The 20,655-nt window shown below is 47.1% G+C and overlaps 1 protein-coding gene across 2 annotated transcripts in view; it reads right to left on the reverse strand.

Moving 5' to 3' along the window:
• Window positions 1-20,655, reverse strand: part of PEBP4 (phosphatidylethanolamine binding protein 4) — a 274,119-nt gene that overhangs the window by 84,092 nt on the left and 169,372 nt on the right. For both annotated transcript variants that reach the window (XM_073017996.1, XM_007961924.3), the window contains exon 4: window positions 18,770-18,868. In XM_073017996.1, the coding sequence (XP_072874097.1) occupies window positions 18,770-18,868 (99 nt within the window). The remainder of the gene's footprint in view (window positions 1-18,769; window positions 18,869-20,655) is intronic.

A 20,655-nucleotide genomic window follows, 5' to 3' on the forward strand; every position in this document is an offset into this window, starting at 1 on the left:
GGCGCAGAGCCTGCTGACATTATGCAAACAAGCCAGTCCTAAGCTGTTCAAACTTGCTCACCTGCATGCCCATTCCTTCCTGCAGAACCCACAATAAAGGCTCCGGGCCATGCTCTCCTCTTCCTGATGACCCTGGTGTTTCCCCACAGAGCCCTTTGTGGCATGGCCCGGCGTGCATCCTCTTGGGAACTGTGAGTAATAAACTTTCTTGAATGGCATTGATCTCCCTGTGTCATCACTTGGTCATGTCTATAAATTTCTTTTCTTTTCTCTTTTTTTTTGAGATGGAGTCTTACTCTGTCACCCAGGCTGCAGTGCAGTGGCGTGATCTCGGCTCACTGTAACCTCTGCCTTCCAGGTTCGAGTGATTCTCCTGCCTCAGCCTTCCAAGTAGCTGGGATTACGGTTGCCCGACACCATGCCCGGTTAATTTATGTATTTTTAGTATAGACGGGGTTTCACCATGTTGGCCAGGCTGGTCTCGAACTCCTGACCTCAAGTGATCTGCCCATCTCAGCCTCCCAAAGCCCTGGGATTACAGGAGTTAGCCACCATGCCCGGCCATATCTATGAATTAAGGCCTGGATACAAGAAAAACACTGGGAAAGGGAGCGGCGTCCTGTTTTGGAGCAGCTGGTGCAGAGGAATGTGCACGGACGTTGCAAGGAGACACAGTGAAAGGGAGATCCCCTCCTTTCCTTTGACCTCCCCCTCCTACCGTCCTCTCTTCCATGTCTCTCACTTTCTGTCATTGTATGGTGGCTTCCTGCTCTGTTTTCCTTTGAGTGGCCCAGCCAAAAGTCCAATGTTATCTACTGTTGCTTGGAGTTTGGGGCTTAAGCCAGTCCATGAACTCTCCCCCTGTGACTAGCCCTTTCCAGCCTTATTCTCAATTATGTTATAAAGCATTTCCTGCTATTAAGAAATTTTAGGCATCTCTAAAGCCAATGGGGAAGATAATTTGGGAGCTGGGGATGGGTGGATTGGGATAACTTTTCTGAAACTTCTAAAATTGCAGTCATCGGCAGGGCCAGGTAAGGCTCACAAAATGCCAGATTTTGCTTTTATTATTTATTTATTTTATTATACTTTAAGTTCTGGAGTACATGTGCACAATGTGCAGGCTTGTTACATATGTATACATGTGCCATGTTGGTGTGCTGCACCCATTAACTCGTCATTTACATTAGGTATATCTCCTAATGCCATCTCTCACCCCTCCCCCCACCCCACGACAGGCCCCAGTGTGTGATGTTCCCCACCCTGTGTCCAAGTGTTCTCATTGTTCAATTCCCACCTGTGAGTGAGAACATGCAGTGTAAGGATCTAGAACTAGAAATACCATTTGACCCAGCCATCCCATTACTGGGTATATACCCAAAGGATTATAAATCACGCTGCTATAAAGACACATGCACACGTATGTTTATTGTGGCACTATTCACAATAGCAAAGACTTGGAACCAACCCAAATATCCATCAGTGATAGACTAGATTAAGAAAATGTGGCACATATACACCATGGAATACTATACAGCCATAAAAAAGGATGAGTTCATGTCCTTTGTAGAGACATGGATGAAGCTGGAAACCATCATTCTGAGCAACCTATCTCAAGGACAAATTTTGCTTTTAAAAGAGAGGGGTGAGAGCTGAGCAGCCCAGGGTAAACTGTTGCTTTCTTCTTTATTGTAGTCTGACCTAAACAATGCTTATGGTGTCTCAGTATACCTGGAGTCTTGGTTAATCACCCAGGGACTGCCCTGGGCCTGCTAACCATAGGCTGGATGGGGCAGGAGACAGAAGGAGGAATAGTATTAAGAGTTGGGACACCTCGATTCCGGTCCACACTGTGCACTGATAAGCTTCTGTGACCCTGGGCTTCAGTTTCTTCATCCATAAAACAGAAGGGTAGAACCAGATGGATTCAAGGGCTTTTCTAGCTCTACGGTCTAGAATTCTATGATGCAGAGAAGTGTCCCTCATCTGTGCCATCAGCCCTGTCCCCGCTTCAGGCATGTGTTGTGACTCTTTACTCCTCATGGCAAAGGAAAATAAAGGTCCCCTCATTGCTGTGCCCACCCTGGCATAGTCCCTGGGCAGGCTGGCTCCGTCTTGTCTCCCTGGGCAAACTGCACCTCAGGCTGCAGGGACTCCATTGCAGAGCCTCAGGACAGTTCCTCAGAACCCCTGGGATAAGAGTCTCGGTTTATTCCCTGGGATTACGGCAGGACTGGGGCAGGTGGCATGATACCTGGAGCTGAGTGTCCTGCCCAGGGAGGGGCTGCAGAGGGCAGCAGACGTGCTTCTTGGAGCCAGTGCATACAACTCCCAGATACTGTAGGAGAATGCCAGTTTCTTTTCTTACATAACCTTTCGTAACCTAGGAACAGTTCAGATTTTGGTTGCCTTTGCCTCAAGAGATGAATATATGCCCCCCTTTTCTTGGACACTTTCCTCCCTGCCTACCCCAATCCTACCCACCTTCGCAGCCCCACCCAACTCTGCCACTCCACACCCTCCCTGCCCATCCAACCTCCCCAAGGTCAGGCTCTTAATCCTAACCTTCTTCTATACCTCCCCCAGGACCTAGCAGAGCACAGAACTCATAGAGAGTAGAAATCTGTTGACCAATGAGATCATGCTGGGGAAAGATTAATGCTGTGGTTGATTAACAACCTTTGTGCAGTCACAGCTGTGCCTGAGAAGAGTGAGCCCCTAGTCACAGCGGGGAGGGTTGGGGAGAGACTTCAGGTCGACACACATGATCTCACCGGAGCCTCACATCAGCCGTGTGGGGTGCATGGTGTCTTTTATAGACTGGGGCTCACAGAGGCAGGTGACAGCTTCGGAGTCACAGAGCAGTCGTATGGACCCAGGTCCACCTGGTGTCAGTATCCCTGCACCTACCACTGCATCACACCACCTCCTGGAGCAAAGAGATCCCTGCTTCCTGGCTGCCAGGTCCTCAGGGAGGTACCTGTTCCTGATGTGAAGCAGACAGGAAGATGCATGCAGAAATGGAGGGGAAGGTAGTTGGGGAAAGGGTGAGGGGTAGCGTCAGGGATTCTGGCCTCTACTGCCTTAAGACTGGTTCCCAAAGAGATCAAGGATATTTTTTGGGGGGGGGAAATGTGTATTCATTAGGGAAAAAGCAGAACCTGAGCTTATCCCTTGGGAAATGGTTTTCCAAAAGCACACGTAGATGGGCATCTACACACACGCAATGCACACATGCATGCGCACACATATGCCTCCACACTCAGAGCCACAGCAGCCCGACTCCCAGCCACCGTGGCCCTCCCCCACCAAACTCCGCTCTCCCTCCTACCCTATATGTGCAATCTTGTGAAAACTCCACCACTCTTAAGGTTAATAAGGCTCATTTGCTTAAGATAGCACCTGTTTCTATGGTGACTCCTGCCACCCAGAATCTGTTCATCAACTGAGACAAGAAAACAGTGACTTCCACCCTCTTTGAAAGGAAAAAGCCAATTCTTAGTCAAGGGCTTGATGGGCCAGCAGCCCAGGGAGGTCTGGGCATCTGCCCTTCTACCCTGTTGAAGTCCCTCCCTGCTGCCCCTCCCCCCACCTCCCAGCATCTCCAGATTCTTCCCAAGTGCTCTGGACTGTGGGTTCCTCCTCCTTATCTCTCTGCGAAGCAACAGAACCCGCTGCAGGAGGAGAATGTTGCTTTCTCCTGACTCTGGGCCACTGGCTAATTTGGCCCTCAGTCTCTGATCTCTCCACACCAGCTCCACCGTGGTCTTTCAGGGTGGAGGTTGGCAGGGGAGCCCCAAGAAGCCCCTGGGCTTCCTACCCATCCCCACTACTCCCGTGCCAAGCCTGCCTCTCACCTGGCCCGGCACGCCTGGATTCCGGTAGCCACCCCCAACACGTCTCCTGCCATGGGGCTTGTCCTTCTCCAGTTTGTGCAGAAAGCTGCTAGCTGACTCCTTCTAAAACAGGAGCTGTTCAGGCCTCGCCCCTGCTCACTGGCCCACTCTGGTCTTCTGTGGTCTGTAGCTGAGCTTTGCAACACTGATCTGACACTCGTTCCAACCACAGGTCACAAATCACTAGAGAAGTAGATTCCCAGGGAGGTGTTGCTAATGATAAAGCTCCAGTGAGTGATTTACCTTCAAAAATAAATGAGAGTGGCTTCCACGTTCTCCCTCTAATAACGCCACTCTCATCAGTGTTCCAAGACACTTTGTTACTGGGAGAGCAAGCGCACAGGGAATCGTGGGGGAACTTGGAGCTTGTTTTATGTGTTCTGAGGCCCAGGGGAGTGTGTTGTGCATGTGAACATTTTGGCAGAAAGAAAAGTCAAGGGCTGCTTCGTGGAGGATCAAGTATGGAATTATAAACTATCAGAGCCTGGCGTTATCACCAAAATCTACCTCCCTGTTTCTGTTTGTAGGTGAGGTAATAGAAACCCACAGAACGGCAGAGACTGGAGCAGCATCACCAGCTAGCAAGCGGCCCAGCATACATGTCTTCCCCATTCTGGCTCCAAGCTTTTTTTGGAATATCACTCAGTCTCCTGCTCAGTAGAGCAAATCCTTCATGGCCTCCAAGGCCCTGTATCGTGAGACCTCCCTGCCTCTCCTCACTCTCCTCCCAGGATGGTGCTCTGTTCTAGGTGGGCTGGGGTTAAGCTTGTTTATAAAGTCGCAGCACCTAGGGGCCAATCTAATCCGACCTCTTGCCCAATCCCTGGCAGACGACTTCTCCTTGAATATCTCCAGACACAATACACGGCCCCTGAAGAGACAGCAGCCCTTTGGCTGCAAATACCACGTTCGTATCCCAAAGCCAGGCCACCTGTCTTGGTCTCTCCTGGGAGTTCCAGACTCATTTCAATCTCTCACTTAAAATCTAAAAGGCACCTCTGGCCGGGCACCGTGACTCACACCTGTAATCCCAGCACTTTGGGAGGCTGAGGCGGGTGGATCACGAGGTCAGGAGATCGAGACGATCCTGGCTAACACGGTGAAACCCTGTCTCTACTAAAAATACAAAAATTGGCCAGGTGTGGTGGCGGGTGCCTGTAGTCCCAGCTACTCAGGAGGCTGAGGCAGGAGAATGGCATGAACCCGGGAGGCGGAGCTTGCAGGGAGCTGAAATTGCACCACTGCACTCGGCCTGGGCGACAGAGCAAGACTCCATCTCAAAAACAAAAAAAAGTGCAAGACAGGGGCTGGGTGCAGTGGCTCACGTCTGCAATCCCAGCACTTTGGGAGGCCGAGGTGGGAGGATTGCTTGAGGCCAATGGTTCAAGAGCGACCTGGGCAACATAGTGAGGCCCTATATCATAAAAAATAAAAGTAAATAGTCAGGCCTGGTGGTGTGCACCTGTAGTCCTAGCTACTTAGGAGGCTGAGGCAGGAGGATGACTTGGGCCCAGGAGTTGGAGGCTGCAGTGAGCTATGATTGTACCACTGCACTCCACCCTGGGCAACAGAATGAGACCCTGTCTCCTGAAAGCAACAAAAATGCAAGACAGTTTTTCCCCTGTGCTGGAAGTCCTCCCATAGGCTGTGTGCCAGACTCCTCGCCCAGGCCTGGATAAAGACCCGACATTGGTGGTTCTCAACCCCAGATGCATATTTTTCCTTTCTTTCTTTTCTTCTTTCTTTTCTTTTCTTTTCTTCCTTTCCTTTCCTTTAATTTCCTTTCCTTTCCTTTCTTTCATTGTGATAAGGTCACTCAATATGAGATCCACCCTCTTTACAGTTTTTAAGTGTACAGTATAGTACTACTAACTATAGGCACCATGTTGTACGGCAGATCTCCAGGACTTAATCATCTTGCATTACTGAAACTTTACACCCATTGAACAGCAACGCCCCATTTCCTCCTCCCTTTGCCCAGATGCATGTTCACATCCCCTGAGGAGCCTTAAAAATAAGGATGCCTGTGCTCCACCCCCAGAGATTCTGATTTAACTGGTCTGGGTGCAGTTAAACCGGGTGGATGGGTTAGAACCACCATCCTTCCTGGTCTCCCCTGCTGCCTCATGACCTCATCTCCTCCATGCTGCCCCGTGACCACGCTGCTCCAGCCACACCAGTCCCCTTCTGATTCTGGAACACGTCAGCTCCTTCCTGCTATTCCCTTGGTCTGGGTGCCCTGTCCTCACAGGGTTTCCTGGTGAATTTCCACAGTGCTCACAGGTTTCCTTCTCTGGGGAACTTTCCCCCCTGCCCTCCTTCTCATCTCCATGGTTCTCAGGACTCAACTCCATCCTAACACTCCCCACTCTGTAATGGAGTCATTGATTTTTCTCCTCTGCTCCCCTCACCAGCCAGGGAGCTCCTTCACAGAAAGGACGTCATTGCATACAGGTCAGCACAGAGGACTTTTAGGGCAGGTCAGCTGCTCTGCATGGTACTATCATGGTGGATACATGTCATTATGCATTTGTCCAAACCTATGCAACATACAACATCAAGAGTGAACCCTAATGTAAACTATGGACTTTGGGTGATCATGATGTAGGTTCATGGATTGTTAGCGATCGCCAGTGTTTTGTTTTGTTTTGAGACCGATTTTTGCTCTTGTTGCCCAGGCTAGAGTGCAATGGCACAATCTTGGCTCACCACAACCTCTGTCTCCTGGGTTCAAGTGATTCTCCTGCCTCAGCCTCCCAAGTAGGTGGGATTACAGGCATGCGCCACCATGCCCGTATAATTTTGTATTTTTAATAGAGACAGGATTTCTCCACGTTGGTCAGGCCGGTCTTAAACTCCCAACCTCAGGTGATCCTCCCACCTCGGCCTCCCAAAGTGCTGGCATTACAGGCATGAGCCACCATGCCCAGCCATGATCGTCAGTGTTAAGTTCGTCAGTTATAACAAACATACCACTCTGGTGCCAGATGTTGATAGTGGAGGAGGCTTGGGGCAGGCAGCAAGTATACGGAAATGCTCTGTACCCTGCTCTCTTTTGCTATGAATGTAAAATGCTCCAAAAAATAAAACCTATTTTAAAAAAAAAAGAAAAAAAAAGGATTTGATTGCATAAACTTTTTGATCTGCAGTGCCTGAATGAAACCTATTGCCTAAAATGTGCTAAGCACATGCTGAATGAATGAATGAATGAGTGATCTCATAGATGCACAGAAAGGAGAGGTATAACTCTTCAATGGTCTAAAGCCTTTACTTTTATTGATGTGGCTTAAGATGATATTAACTGTCTTAACTCTCACACTGTGGCTTGACATTCTATTATTAGCTTAAAATTTAGATTAAAATTAGCTTCAAAACTAGCTAAAACTCCTCTTGATCTTTTTCCCTCATGAACCTCTGACATGCCAGATCTTCCCCCTTCTGTATGTGTGCAACTGATTTAGAACCTAAATATAGAACTTTAGATTAATCCCTATTACATTTAAATTTCTCAATGCAGGCACATCCTTTTGGTTTGCCAAAATTAACTGTTTTATGTTACCCATCAAATTAGCTATTCCTTGAAACTTTGACCTAAAATTTGGTGAGCATGCTATCCATAAAGATATTGAACAAGGTAACTGGGTGTGGTGGCTTGCACCTGTAATCCCAACACTTTGGAAGGCCGAGGCAGGCAGATCACCTGAGGTCAGGAGTTCGAGATCAGCCTGGCCGATATGGTGAAACCCTGTCTCTACAAAAAATACAAAAATTAGCCAGGTGTGGTGGCATGTGCCTGTAATCCCAGCTACTCAGGAGGCTGAGGCAGGAGAATCACTTGAAGCCAGGAGGCAGAGGTTGCAATGAGCCAAGATCATGCCACTGTACTCCAGCCTGGGTGACAGAGCAAGACTCTGTCTCAAAACAAAAGATATAAACAAGGTGAGGCACTCAGGCCAGAATCTTGTGGCATGTCACCGGGGACCAAATTTAAGATTGGTACTGATTCATTTGTCACCTCTTCAGGAATGATTTGTTAACAAGTCACAAACCTCCAACTAACACAATAGTCATTGAAGCAACATCTCTCCCCCTTGGCCAAAAGGTTACCACAATTGACTTGTTCTAATGCCTGGCTCAGCCAACCTGTATTGTGCTTACTGACAGCATTCTCCTGGTCCAAGGGGTCAGTGCATTTCCCAACAAAGAACTCTGAGTGGTCAGGCATGATTTGTTTTTGGTGAATCTATGCTGACTCCTAATGTGCACTGTTTTCTTTTCTATATTGTCTCAGACCATCTGCTTATTAAACTGTTTTTGAATTTTGATGTTTTGATGAGGACTGATATTACACTTACCAGCCTAAATTTGGGAATCCACATTTTCCTTCCCTATTTCTGGAAATGATTTCGTGATTGCAAATCTAAGCTCTTTCTGGACCTTGGAGGTATAATTTATCTAGCAATCTCAGCTCATTTAAAGCAATGGCCTGTTTATGGACTGCAGAAGAGTTTTTGTAAGAGGGGGCAGAGCAGGTAATAGTCCACAAAGGCCTACAAGGTCTGAGCAGGTCTGAGACACTACAAGCAGATCAGCAGGAGACCATGAGGGTTGCGGGGCAGGCAGGGCCCAGAGCCTCAAAGGCCTTGAGTAACACACTGGGGAGAGGGGTCTGTCCTGAGATACTGGGGAATCACTGCAGGGCTTCAAATAGGAAAGCAGTATGATCCTATTTAGATTTTAGAAAAATTATCCCATGAAAGAAAGGTTCACATTTTTGTAAATGGTGAGATTATAAGAGGGGAATCTGTTAGTAGATGTTTGCAATAACAACCTAGAGACATCTATAACAATCAAGGGCCTCGCTTAACTCACCTATCTTGGCTTTTAATTTATGTTTATGATTCTTTTCTTCTACACCATTAAAATGTTGAGTTTTTAATTACGCTGTTCCTTTCCTGAAATGCAATTGCTTGTATCCTCTGACTTTTCCAGGGCTGCTCATAATTTCAAGGCCCAGGTCAAGTCTTATCTACATTGTTAAGATAAGAGTTGATAAGAGTTGATAAGAGATGGGGTGGCATCACTCTGTCCACCTACCAAACCTCCACCTCCATCCATTCATCCATCCATCCATCCACCTACCCAATCTCTATCCATCATCCATCTACCCACCCACCCAACCTCTGTCCACCTATCCATTCATCCACCTACTCGACCTCTATCCATTCATTCATCCATCCATCTAACCAATGTCTATCTATCCATCCATCTACCAACCTACCTAACCTTTATCCATCCATTCATCCATTCATGCATCCATCCACCTACCCAACCTGCATCCATTCATTCATCCATCTATCCACCGACCTACCTAACTTCCACCCATTCATCACTCCATCCATCTATCCATGCATCCATCCATCCACCTATCCAACTTCCATCCATCCACCCTCCCATCTACCCAATCTGTATCCATCCATCCATCCCTCCATCTATTCATCCATCCATCCACCACCCACCCACCTATTCAACCTCCATCTATCCCTCTATCCATTCACCTACTCACCTCTATTCACCCATTCACCCATCTCTTCCTTCATTCTTTATTCATTCATTCATTTCTTCATGCCTTCATTAATTCTACATTTACTGAGGGCCCTTAATGTTTTGGGCTAAGTGCTGAGAATATAAGAAGACACATTTCTGCTCTCCAGGAACTCATGGTCTAAGAGGGAAAAGAGGCTCATAAATAATAATGAGGGCACTAATTGAGGTTTGACTGAGTGTGGCAGCAGCATGGCAGGACTGACTAACTCAGTCTGGGGGTGGTAGAGCAAGCCTTTAGGCAGAGGTGACATCTGAGCTGGGCCTTGAAGTAGGAGGAGTTGCCTCACTGAGAAGAGGAGGGTGTTCCCAATTTCCACAGCAATTTGAGTCTAAAAAGCCCACTTGGAGTTCACAAAACCATTGAGTACTGCTCTCTCATTATTTCCTATATGTTGGCCCTGTCTTTCCAACTGGGCAGCAGAAAAACCACATTTTAAATCCCTAACATGTACTCATCAGATTTGATTTGATTTGATTTTTATTTATTGTATTTTATTAGTAGCCACAGTGCTGAGAGCAGTGCAGGTCAAACAATCAATCCTAACAGCTCCCTGTTACATCTGATGCCCACTGGTGACTTTTCTCCTTCAAGGTCTTTGAAGCGATAACCACACAGGCAGCTCATTCTCCTGGCCAGGCCCTGTCCTACCTCTTGGGAGTGACATATGTTTTGTACCATCGAAGGCTCGACTTTCTAAGCTTCCTATGGAGGATTGAGGGTGGTAAAGGATGGAAGGAGGAGAGAGCCAGCATATACATAGCAACTACTAAGCGCCAGGTGCTACGTGCTGGGTGTTTCACAAATGTTATCTCGTTAAATCCTCAACATTCCTGTGAGGTCGACGTTAGTTTCCTCTTATACAGACGAGGAAACAGATTCAGGGAGGTAAACAATTTGCTCATAGTAAGTCAGAGAATCAATCTCCTGTGTCCACACTGCACTTGGAGCCCCAGTCCAGGGGCTCCTGTGCATAGCTGAGGCAGGTGTGGCTAGAGGTAGAGGGGCCACCAATCTCAAACCAAACTGCTTACACCAGCACCACCACCTCTTAGCCCCCACACATGGCCCCAATATAAGCTGTCACCTGGGCAGGGCCTAGGTAGTGGGTTTGGAACCCACTTAGACTCTGGAGTAGTAATATGGCCTCATGAGTAGGCGTGTAGGTTTTGGGCTCCAATCTCAGGCAACCACTTGCTAGCTGTGACATCTTGGGCAAGTTGCTTACCCACTCTGGGCCTCAATTTCTTATCTCCATTACCTCCCTCTTTTATGAGGACTACATGAGGTGCTTATGTAAAGCACAGCACTTGGCATTACTTGCCAAGTGCATCAATGATCTTTTTTCTTATTTTCCTTCTTCCTCTTCCCTCTCTCCTTTTCCTCCTCCTTTTTATTCTCTCTTCATTAGTTATTGTTGTTGTTAATATGTTCTATGGATATGAGCTATAGGAAGAGTGTCTGTGGCCAGGAGAGACAATATGGCAGGTGGAGACACTGTTGGAGATGCCAAGGGGCACACCTTATAGGTCACCTGCACCAGCCTTCTACCCAGTGTGAAAATTCTCTGGGTCACCCATGGGTAATTACTGTCATTCACAAAAGCCTGCTCCTCAGTGGAATATATGTGCAGTTCTTGAGCAGTTCAAATTCTTAGAAAGTTCTATCTCATAAGGGACCGAAATGTGCTTCGCTGGAAACTTCCCCCACTGGTCCTGAATCGGCCTAGTGAAGTCCGGCAAGATCTCTTCTGTTTTCCAATGAGATTTCCTTAACTCTTTAAAGGCCATTCCTTCTCATGTGTCTGTAGTTGTTCCAATAGGCTAGCCTTTCCTACTTCTTTCCGCTGCTGCTGACCTGATGTGGCTTCTACCGAACCTGACCATTCAGGTTGCTTTCCTATGCTGGTCACTATCCCTCTTAAATTACTGCGGCCAGAACAGATTATTCCAGTGTGGCATAAACAATGCAAACAGATAGAACTTTCTAAGACCGAGGAAGGATCACCATGCTTCAAAGATGCTGCCTGCCCTCCCCCTCTCCCCTCCCCGCTCCCCAACCCCATCGCTTCCTAAGAGCATCTGCTCAGGGGTGAGTGTCTGAGGCACAGAAGACAGTGACAAGCCCAGGTTCCTCATGTCAGGGCAAGGGTGGATATGGGTTTCTGGTCTTACGCATTTCCTGGGTTTGCCCATGAAGGAGTGCCGGGAGCCACCAGCGACCCCCTCAGAGCTGAGATCAGAGTTGGGTGAGCAAGACACCCTTTGGGGTGTCTCATGGAGGTCTGGGGTGTGTGTGTGTGCGTGTGTGTGTGTGTCAGAGAGAGAGAGAGAGAGAGACAGACACAGAGAGAGAGAGAAAGAGAAAGAGAAAGAGAGTGAGTTTTCTGCCTGATCCAGGAATTCTCCTGGATGGCAGAATTGGTTTCCATAACGACTTTCTGATATAAACATATTTGATAAAAATAAGTTAACAGCGGAGCTGTGGTGGAGCACGGAATCTCAGAGTGCTGAGAGAGAGAGAGAGAGAGAGAGAGAGAGAGAGAGAGAGAGAGAAACCTCCTAGAAGAACAACATTTTCTTTCTCTTTCACCCCACCTAGTCAGCCTCTCTATACACGCTTGCCATAAACCAACGAAAAAGCTTTGTTTACAATATTCCTGTATATACTGGCTCCCTTCCTGCATGTATACCTTATTCATATCCGCAGTCTCTCTTTCTCTCTCTCTCTCTTTCTCCTTAGTTACCTGAAGCACTACAGTATGTATGGGATAATATGATAAATTCATTTCCAATTCACTGCATTATCCCTTGAATATTTTAATGACTCATTGAATGAAGTGAAAAAAAGCTATTTCAAATGAACAATTATGCTGCATTAGTCTAAGGGCTGATTATATTTAAACACTGCTCACATGGATAACAGGACACAGCGACCTCAGCATACGAGAGCTAATTTGGCTCTTATCTCCAAATAATTTCATATCACAAATTACCATGAAAACCTAAAGGGCTTTAAAAACATTCATCAAAAGATAATATTCCACTTTGTAGCAACATTTTATTTAAATTATTTTGAATGGGAGCAAAAGCATCTCTGGGGCGGGACAATGACAGCAGAGTGGGACTGTGAGTGATAAGGAGATGGCAGGGGCACTGGCTTCTGTTAAAAATAGAGGTGGGAAGTGTTGGAGAGGAAGGGGCTGCAGCCCCAAACGTGGCCAGTGCACCATAGGCCTGGCTGTCACTTGCAGCCCAGCATCACACCTGGGCTGTGGCCTAGGATGACTCCAGGGAGCCTGCTGTGGTCCAGGAGGTCACAGGGGATCCCTAGAGATGGAATTATGGGACTGACCGAACCCTTCCAGGCCCCAACATGCTTTGGTTTCCACAAAAGCCAGCTGGGGTCATGTTAGGTCCTCCAGGCTGGGCCTGGACTCATCTAGTTTCAAAGGGCAAAAGGATGAGCTGTGTTGGGCACTGTCTAGAATCTTTACTTTGCAAAACATGAGTCCAATTGTCTAAGGGAATTTGCTAAATCATAAGTAGCTGCTATGGTCAGATGTCAAAGTTGGGGGTTGTGGGGCAGATAATTACATTTACCAAAGTCCTACTATTCTGTGTTAGAAGCCTTAATCTCATTGAACGCTGGGAAATAGATATTATTAACATGCCCATTTTAATGATGAAGAAACTGAGCCTCAGAGGCTTCTCCTCTTGGCATATGTAATTTCCTTTTTCCTTGTCTCCACTCTGAAGAGTGAGGATTTCTGTCAGTTTCACAGAGGCGAAGTTGCAGTCTCAGACAGGTCAAACAACTAGCGCAGTAGTGGAACCGATCACTCAGGCACAAGTGTCCTGGCATGTGCTACCCACATAACTGGAAAGCAGGGAGCTGTAATTCTTGCCCTGTTTATTGAATTTCCCATTATCTCATTTACCTAATGCACTTAGAGGTCCTTCCCACCTGGAAGTGGCAGAGCCTGGAACCTCCTCTCGTTCATCCGACCTAAAGTCCAAGCTCTTTCCCTTTCCCTTCAGGGTGGCCACATACAAGTCTGGTTAACAACCACCTGGTTTATGGCCACCTCTGTGCTGTCTCCATCAGCACGCACTCTTTATGGACCATAGATCTGAACCTACGTGTTAGGGAGCCTAAGCCATGCCTTTTAGCTGCTTATTACTTAAAATGGATCCTCACAGTACAGGTCAAAGCATGCATGGAAATTACACAAATATCAGTGGCAAAACTGCAAATACAGCTCTAAAGAAAGAAGTCATTATTAATCCCATTTCCTTGGTTTGACCTCTTCATCTGAACTTTCAGGCCTGATAAAGATTGTTTATTCTGTTTATTATCATTAGCGGGCTTCTGGATATATAGAAAATGAGATTATATCATTATTTTTATATCGATATATTTAAATTTCTACAGGCTCTGCCGCTCCATTGATTAGAAACAAGGATACACGTGCCGCTTCCTATAGTGCCTCTCTCTAGGGAGGCTTCTCTTCTTTGCATATGTAATTTCCTTTTTCCTTGTCTCCACCCTGAAGAGTGAGGATTTCTGTCAGTTTCACAGAGGCAAAGTTGCAGTCTCAGAGAGGTCAAACAACTCTCTCAGCAGTGGAACTGATCACTCAGGCACAAGTGTCCTGCCACGTGCTACCCACATAACTAGAAAGCAGGGAGCTATAATTCTTGCCCTGTTTATTGGATTTCCCATTATCTTATTCACCTAATGCACTTAGAAGCCCTCAGGAAAAAAACCTCTAATTATGGACAAATTTAACCCTACAGAAAAGTAGACAAAATAATGACCCTTTAGAGACCCTTTTAATTCAACCCAGAAATGGTTGCATTTACAGTTGCCAAAGGTTGAGGGCACTGAATGAAAGGGAACCATGAACTTGCCAGTTTCCTTTTCTTCCTTAAAACAAAAAAGATATTCAGGGCAAATTTTAGAATCATTGACGGTTTCTAGGAAGATTTTCTTTTTTGGAAGTAAAAAGGTACTCTTGTCTCCTTAATTGTTCTTAGTGTTCTTTGTCACCAGTCATGATATTCTTTGTGGAAAGTATTAATATACCATCTTCCTATGTTCAATATTCCCATTAACAATAAAAAGTCTAATGAAAATATCTGCATGAAAAGCCCTGAACACTAATTTCAGAGACAAATAAAAGATGAACCAATAAGTGTTTCTTTGAAAATGAATGATGCAAATTAATTGATATCTTAACAAGCTTTCAGCATGAAGATTATTAGTTAGATGGAATCAGAACTGAAAATCATCTTTAAGGAAACGCTAAGGACACTGCAGTCGAGGAGAAAGATGTTATCTGTCAATGCTCAGTTAGAAATCTCTCTTGCTCAATGAGAACCTTTCAAAGAGGGAACCAAGTGGGACAGCATGCCTTATGTATCCATGTCTGCCTGTCCTAGCCTGGCCAGGTTTGGAGACTGGAGCCTAGTCCTGTTCCGGAGTTGATGGAAACCCACAGGTATAGGAAGTTCTACCCTAAGCCAGCCTCTGGGGGCTTCGTAATACCACCACTGAGTTGTGGATTCCTTCCTTGGTCTCTAGAATAGAAGCCCTGTGAGGGCAGAGCCTTCCTCAATTTTCTTTGCATTTGTGATGCCAGTGCTGGCCTAGCTACCTGATTTAGAGCAATAATAAGAATATAACAGCAAGTAACAATGTAGAGCTTACTGTGTTCTGGGTATTGCTCTGAGCACTTTCCTTAAAATAATGCGCTTAAGCTTCATAGCAACAGTGTGAGGTAGGTATACTACTATCTCCAGCTTATGAGTGGGTATATTGAGACACAGAGAGGTTGAGCAACTAGCCCAAGATCGCACAGCTAATAATGGTAGATTAGGAATTCAAACTACAGCAGTCTGGCTCTGGAGTCCTCGCTGTTAACCACTGTGCTATACTGAATAGTGTTCTATATCTATTTCTTGAATTAAATGAACAAAGGGGTACTATGAATGGATGCCTTGTCCCTATTGCCAGGCATCTAACTTCTAGTTTTTATTTAAGTTATCCAAAGTTCCAGAGCTTTATCCTACTCCGTACTAAACCCTGCCAGCCCCTCTTTGGAATGGAGGTTGGGGGGTGCCACAGATCTTTCTTGTATTCCTAAAAACTAGTTGCTGTCCTGTTTCAACCCAGATAGGCTATCAAAAAATTGTCCCTACTGAAGGGCTCCTATGGCCATGGCCTGATCTACCATCCAGTTTGACCTGGCCCCCTAATATCAGGGTCAGCTGAAGTTCCACCAAGTTTGCTTCTGTGGTCATTGTGAACAACAGGGCCATGGTCACTCTCTGTCTGCATAGACTTTATGGCAGGCTTTCCTACTGAGGCTGTTTGGGTAATGATGGTGTTTAGGGTGTAGCATTACAGGGTCCAAAACATTTACCTAGCGTGTTCTATTTAACAAGATAGTATTCCCTGGGGACAGTTCCCTGGAAGCATCTACCCATAAAGGGTAGTTAGAAAAAGAACTCTGGGAGTGAGCCGGCGGGTGGTGGAGGGAACCACAGAGATGATGCCTTCCACGTTATAGAGAGGGGATAGTGGCTCCTTGTCCTAGTGGAGTTGATGGGAGAGATGTGGTTTGAACTCAGGCCACATGGTACGGCAGGAAAGGCGTGTGACTTGGGGTTAAGGGGTGTGGATTGAAGACTCACCTTTCTAACCCACTAGCTAAGAGACGGCATCATTCAGCCTCTCTGGGCTCTGCTTTCCCCATCTATAAAACGAGGATGATGTCTATTTCACAAAGTGGTGTTGAACTTCAAGAGTTTTAAAAGTGCTTTTCACTTGAAATTGCTCCACAAATGAGTGATGTTAGGAAGGACCAAGGCATCCCAGCTCTACAGTCTTCCTTCAATCTGCTCAATCCCTCTGGATGCTTGTTAAGCTGGAATGCCATGTTCTCCCCAGACTGACCGAGGGGGCGGTTCTGCAGGTGGGGTAGTGCCTGGGCAGCTGCATTTTAACAAGCTCGTCTGCCAATTCGAACACACTCAACTGTTTGAGACCCAATTAGCAGCGGCGAACACCAACACAAAGGAAGTACTCTGGGTTTGATCACAGCCTTCGCTTCCTCTGGTCGAGGTCTAGAACCTGAGACCTAAATGAATTTGGTTGACGCCGTCTCTGTGGTTGGCGGAATTTTGGGGAAGGCGGGGCCAAGTGGATATTGCGGCTGCTTCCTGCTGAACACTCACGAGGGAAGCGGTGCAAATGCGACGGAAACCCAAGCCCCCTCCGGCCTGAGCGGGAAGGCCGAGGGCCGCACCCGGGCAGGTGGCACTGGTAAGCTCTGTGGCTTAGCAGCCTTGCCGGACAGCTGCCACCTGTCACCTGCCACCTGTTCTGCTTCTAAGCTGGGCTGCCGAGGCTAAACTCATGTTTGGTGCACAGAGCTCCTGTGAGATGTCCCTTCTGAGTATGGGGGTGAGGGGAGTAGAGGAGTGGGGGGTCTTCAGGCTTGGAAGAGAGGCAGCCTCATGGTCCCAAGTCCTCTCAATTCTGAAGTCATCCCATCCCTAGCTGCTTTCGCACTTTGGCCTCAGGACTGCCGAGCAGAGTTCCCTAACAGGAAGCCCTGTGTGCCTGGGGTGGCTGTGAATGTGACCTTCAGGGCAATACTTCTCTCTTGAGTGTTTCACCCCTGAGACTGCGGGGAGGCCTAAGTTCAGAAAATGACAATGCTCTAGCTTTGGGGGGTGAAGGGGAGATGCCAGATCTTTCTCTCATGCTCACCGCTCTCCTCCCCCTTCCTGATGGCTCAAACCTCCTAGCTCTGTCCCTTTGTGTGCTTATGGTGTTTGGCCAGGGAAGTGTGTGGAGTAACAGAGGTGGCTCCAGCACTGCCCACGAAGCTGCTGCTCGGGTCTCCCTTAAGGAAGCCCCTTCCAGGGCCATAGGCAGGGCTACCTCTAAGGATGGCTGTCCACCCGAGCTCCCTGGGAGGGGCCCTGGTCACTGGGCCACCAGCTGGTTGCAAGGGTAACTCCCCTGTCACCCCCCTACTCCCACCCAGTGGCTGTGAGAACCCTGCCTTGCTCAGGGTGGTCAGAAGCTAGTTCAGATATCAACCCCTTCCTCTACCCACAGTTCTGGAAGGAAAAACACAAACCCCTCATAGTTGCAGAATTGTCTGTTTTCCAAAGTGCTATCGTAAGTCATTGGCTCATCACAATCACAGCAAGTCAGCAGCACGTTTCCCGTATTACAGAGCAAGATGAAATGTCCAGAGGAGCCGACAGAGGTCACTGAGTTGGTAGCCAGCCAAGGTCCAAACCACAGCCGAACTTTGTTTTTCTAGTTCTCAGTTCCCACTATCTTACAGGGTTGATGCCTTTGTACACTCTTTGCAAAGCCCATCTGCAGGTGTTCTAGGCACAGATTCGTGACTGTTTGAGGCTAGTCTGGACTTCCCCAAAGAGTACTGCCAGGCACTCATGAACAGAAAGTTTCAATAACCAAATGCAATTGGGAAATCAGTGTATATGATATAGTGTATATTAGACTAGTAAAATCTCCAAAAGCCCTTCAGTTAGAAACAGAATGAGTTCAGTTCAACCCAGAGTATCCGAAACTTGTTTGGCAACACAGCCTTTCCCTCCCACATAATGGCACAAACAAGCCACCAGATTTGAGGACCCTCCCTGAAGAGGGTGAGCCAGGCTCCTTCACAATTATCATGATGACAAAGACACGAAGATGAGAGGCGGCCACTTGTTTCTGTACACAAAGAAAAGGAAGTTGCTGTGCCTCTCTCACACCCCGTGCCCCATCATGGGGAGGAGCTCCAGGACTTCCTTGGCCGGTTCTGCCACCTGCACGTCTCAGAATCCCCTCAGTGCCCCCAAATCCAGTGGTGTGCTGAAGCCAATTGTTAACGTTTCAGAAACAGTGTGAGTCAGTTGTTAAATCATCAGGAGCTTGAAATTAAATCGCCACTCCTGTGGTGGGAGTATTTATTTATACCATAAAAATCAGCAAACACTAGAAATCAGGGCTCTCCCCACCCTTCCAGAAGGCTGGGTTACCAGCATACCACTGGCCCTGGGACACTTTTTGAAATTGTTGGAAAACTCGGGAGGGCTCTGACAGCTGAGTGCTGGGGGAGAGGGGACATGGAAGTCCTCGCTCCAACGCTCCTGGATGAGAGGTGGGAACAGCACTGAATAATAATCTTCCAGCTACAACCCCAAATGAGTCAGAGAGTGCCTCCTGGCCTGCTTACCTCGATATCTGTTACCAGCCAATGTCTCCAGAATTTCTGTGTGGGTTCTGCTCTGCTTGGGGCATCTGGATCCACCATCATCAGGATATAGGTTGCGCCCTGTAACACATGTACCAAAAAGTAATGTAGCGTCATGGCTGAAACAGGAAAATACCACGGGGCAGACCTCCTTTTCTCGCCATTCCAACTGAGAATGGCTGAGTAGCCCCCATGGCATCCTATCCAATTTGTCCTTGTTCTCGTGACATCCCTCTCACATCACGTTTATTCTCAGAGAAATGGCATCTGTGAAGCAGACAGCAGGACTCTTGGCTTCCCCTTTGTGAGGAAGAATAAATCCAACAAGATATATGTACCAAGCACCTGGGAGTTCCGAGCGCTGTGCTGGGTGCTGTGGAGGAATTAAGGAAACCTAAAACAGGTCTCTGATCCTCAAGAAGCACCCAGTGTAGTTGGAGTGACTTGCTTATCAATTCAACAAATACATGAGGACTTATTGTGTGCCAAGAATGGCACCCATCATGAAGAATACCAGGATTCAGTCATCCCTTCAACAAGCCTTTGCTGAACACCTACTATGTACCAGGATCTGGTCCAGCTCCAGGAGGCAACAAAGCACAAGATAGTAAGGTCCATACTTTCAGGAAACTTTTATTCTAGGTAAAAGACATAGATAATAAAAATAAATAAATAAGCAAGGGAACATGTGAGTACTGCTATGATGAAAATAAAACAGGGTGGGATGAGAGGTGGGAAGTGTTCTGGAAGGAAAAAAATAGCTGCTATGAAGGTCTTCAGGTGGGAAAAATAAGTAGGCTTGGAGGAGCAAGGAAGAGCACCATTGTGGCCAGGGACAAGCCAGGGGGAGGGTGGACATGGCAGGTGGGGGAGGGAGCAGAGGCCAGGCCACAGGGGGCTCTCTAGGCCTGGGTAGGGAGTGGGGTTTTGTTCAAGGTGCAACACAGAACTGCTTCAGGGTTTTAGGCAGGACAGTGATATGCTCTGATTTATGTTTTTAGAGGATTCTTTTGGCTGCTGAGTAGAAAATGAATGATCTCCAAAGGCCAGAGAGGAGGTCAGGAGGCCAGTTAAGAGACTCGCAGTAGCATGTGAAGGATGATGGCATCTTGGACTAGGACGGCAGCAATGGAGACAGAAACAAATGGTTTGGGGGAGTATTTTTAGGTAAAATCGGCAGGGTTTGCTGATGGATTCAATGGCAGGGCAGTAAGGAGGGGGATGGAGAAAGAGAAATTGAGGATGAATCCTGGGTTTCTGGCTTGAGCAACTGGGCCACTTAATGGCACAGATAAGACTTGGAGAGGAAGCTGTTTGAAGGTGGACATTCAGAGTTCTGGTTTAGACATCTTGAGTTTGAAATGCCTCTCAGAAGACAATCAGGTATGCATGTCAGAGTCTGTAGTTCAGAGGAGAGATCAGGATTGGGTGAACAAATTTGGTAGTCATTGATATAGAGATGGCCTTTAAATCAGTAGAACAGACACAGAGAAGAAAAGAGGTCTCATGGCTGAACTGTAAAACATGCTAACATTGAGAAGAGGGGAGAAATCAGGGAAAGGGGACTTTGGAGCCAAAAAGGTGGGGGGAATACCTGGAGAGCAGGTGTTACAAAAGCCAGGATAGAAAGCGTCTCAAGGAAAAGAAAGTGATCAGCTGTATCAAATGCTGCTAAAAGGTAGGGCCAGATGAGGACACAGATGTGACAATCCGATTTGACAACTTGGATATCACTGTTATCATGATAAGACCGGTTTCAGTGGAGTAGAAAGGACTGATGCTTGGTTGGGACAGGCTGAGCTGAGATGGGAGATGAGGAATTGGAGGTAGCTATTAAAGATGATCATAAAAAAGGAAGTTTTGGTAGG

Source organism: Chlorocebus sabaeus, chromosome 8, assembly GCF_047675955.1.
Source record: "Chlorocebus sabaeus isolate Y175 chromosome 8, mChlSab1.0.hap1, whole genome shotgun sequence".
Taxonomy (NCBI): Eukaryota; Metazoa; Chordata; class Mammalia; order Primates; family Cercopithecidae; genus Chlorocebus; species Chlorocebus sabaeus.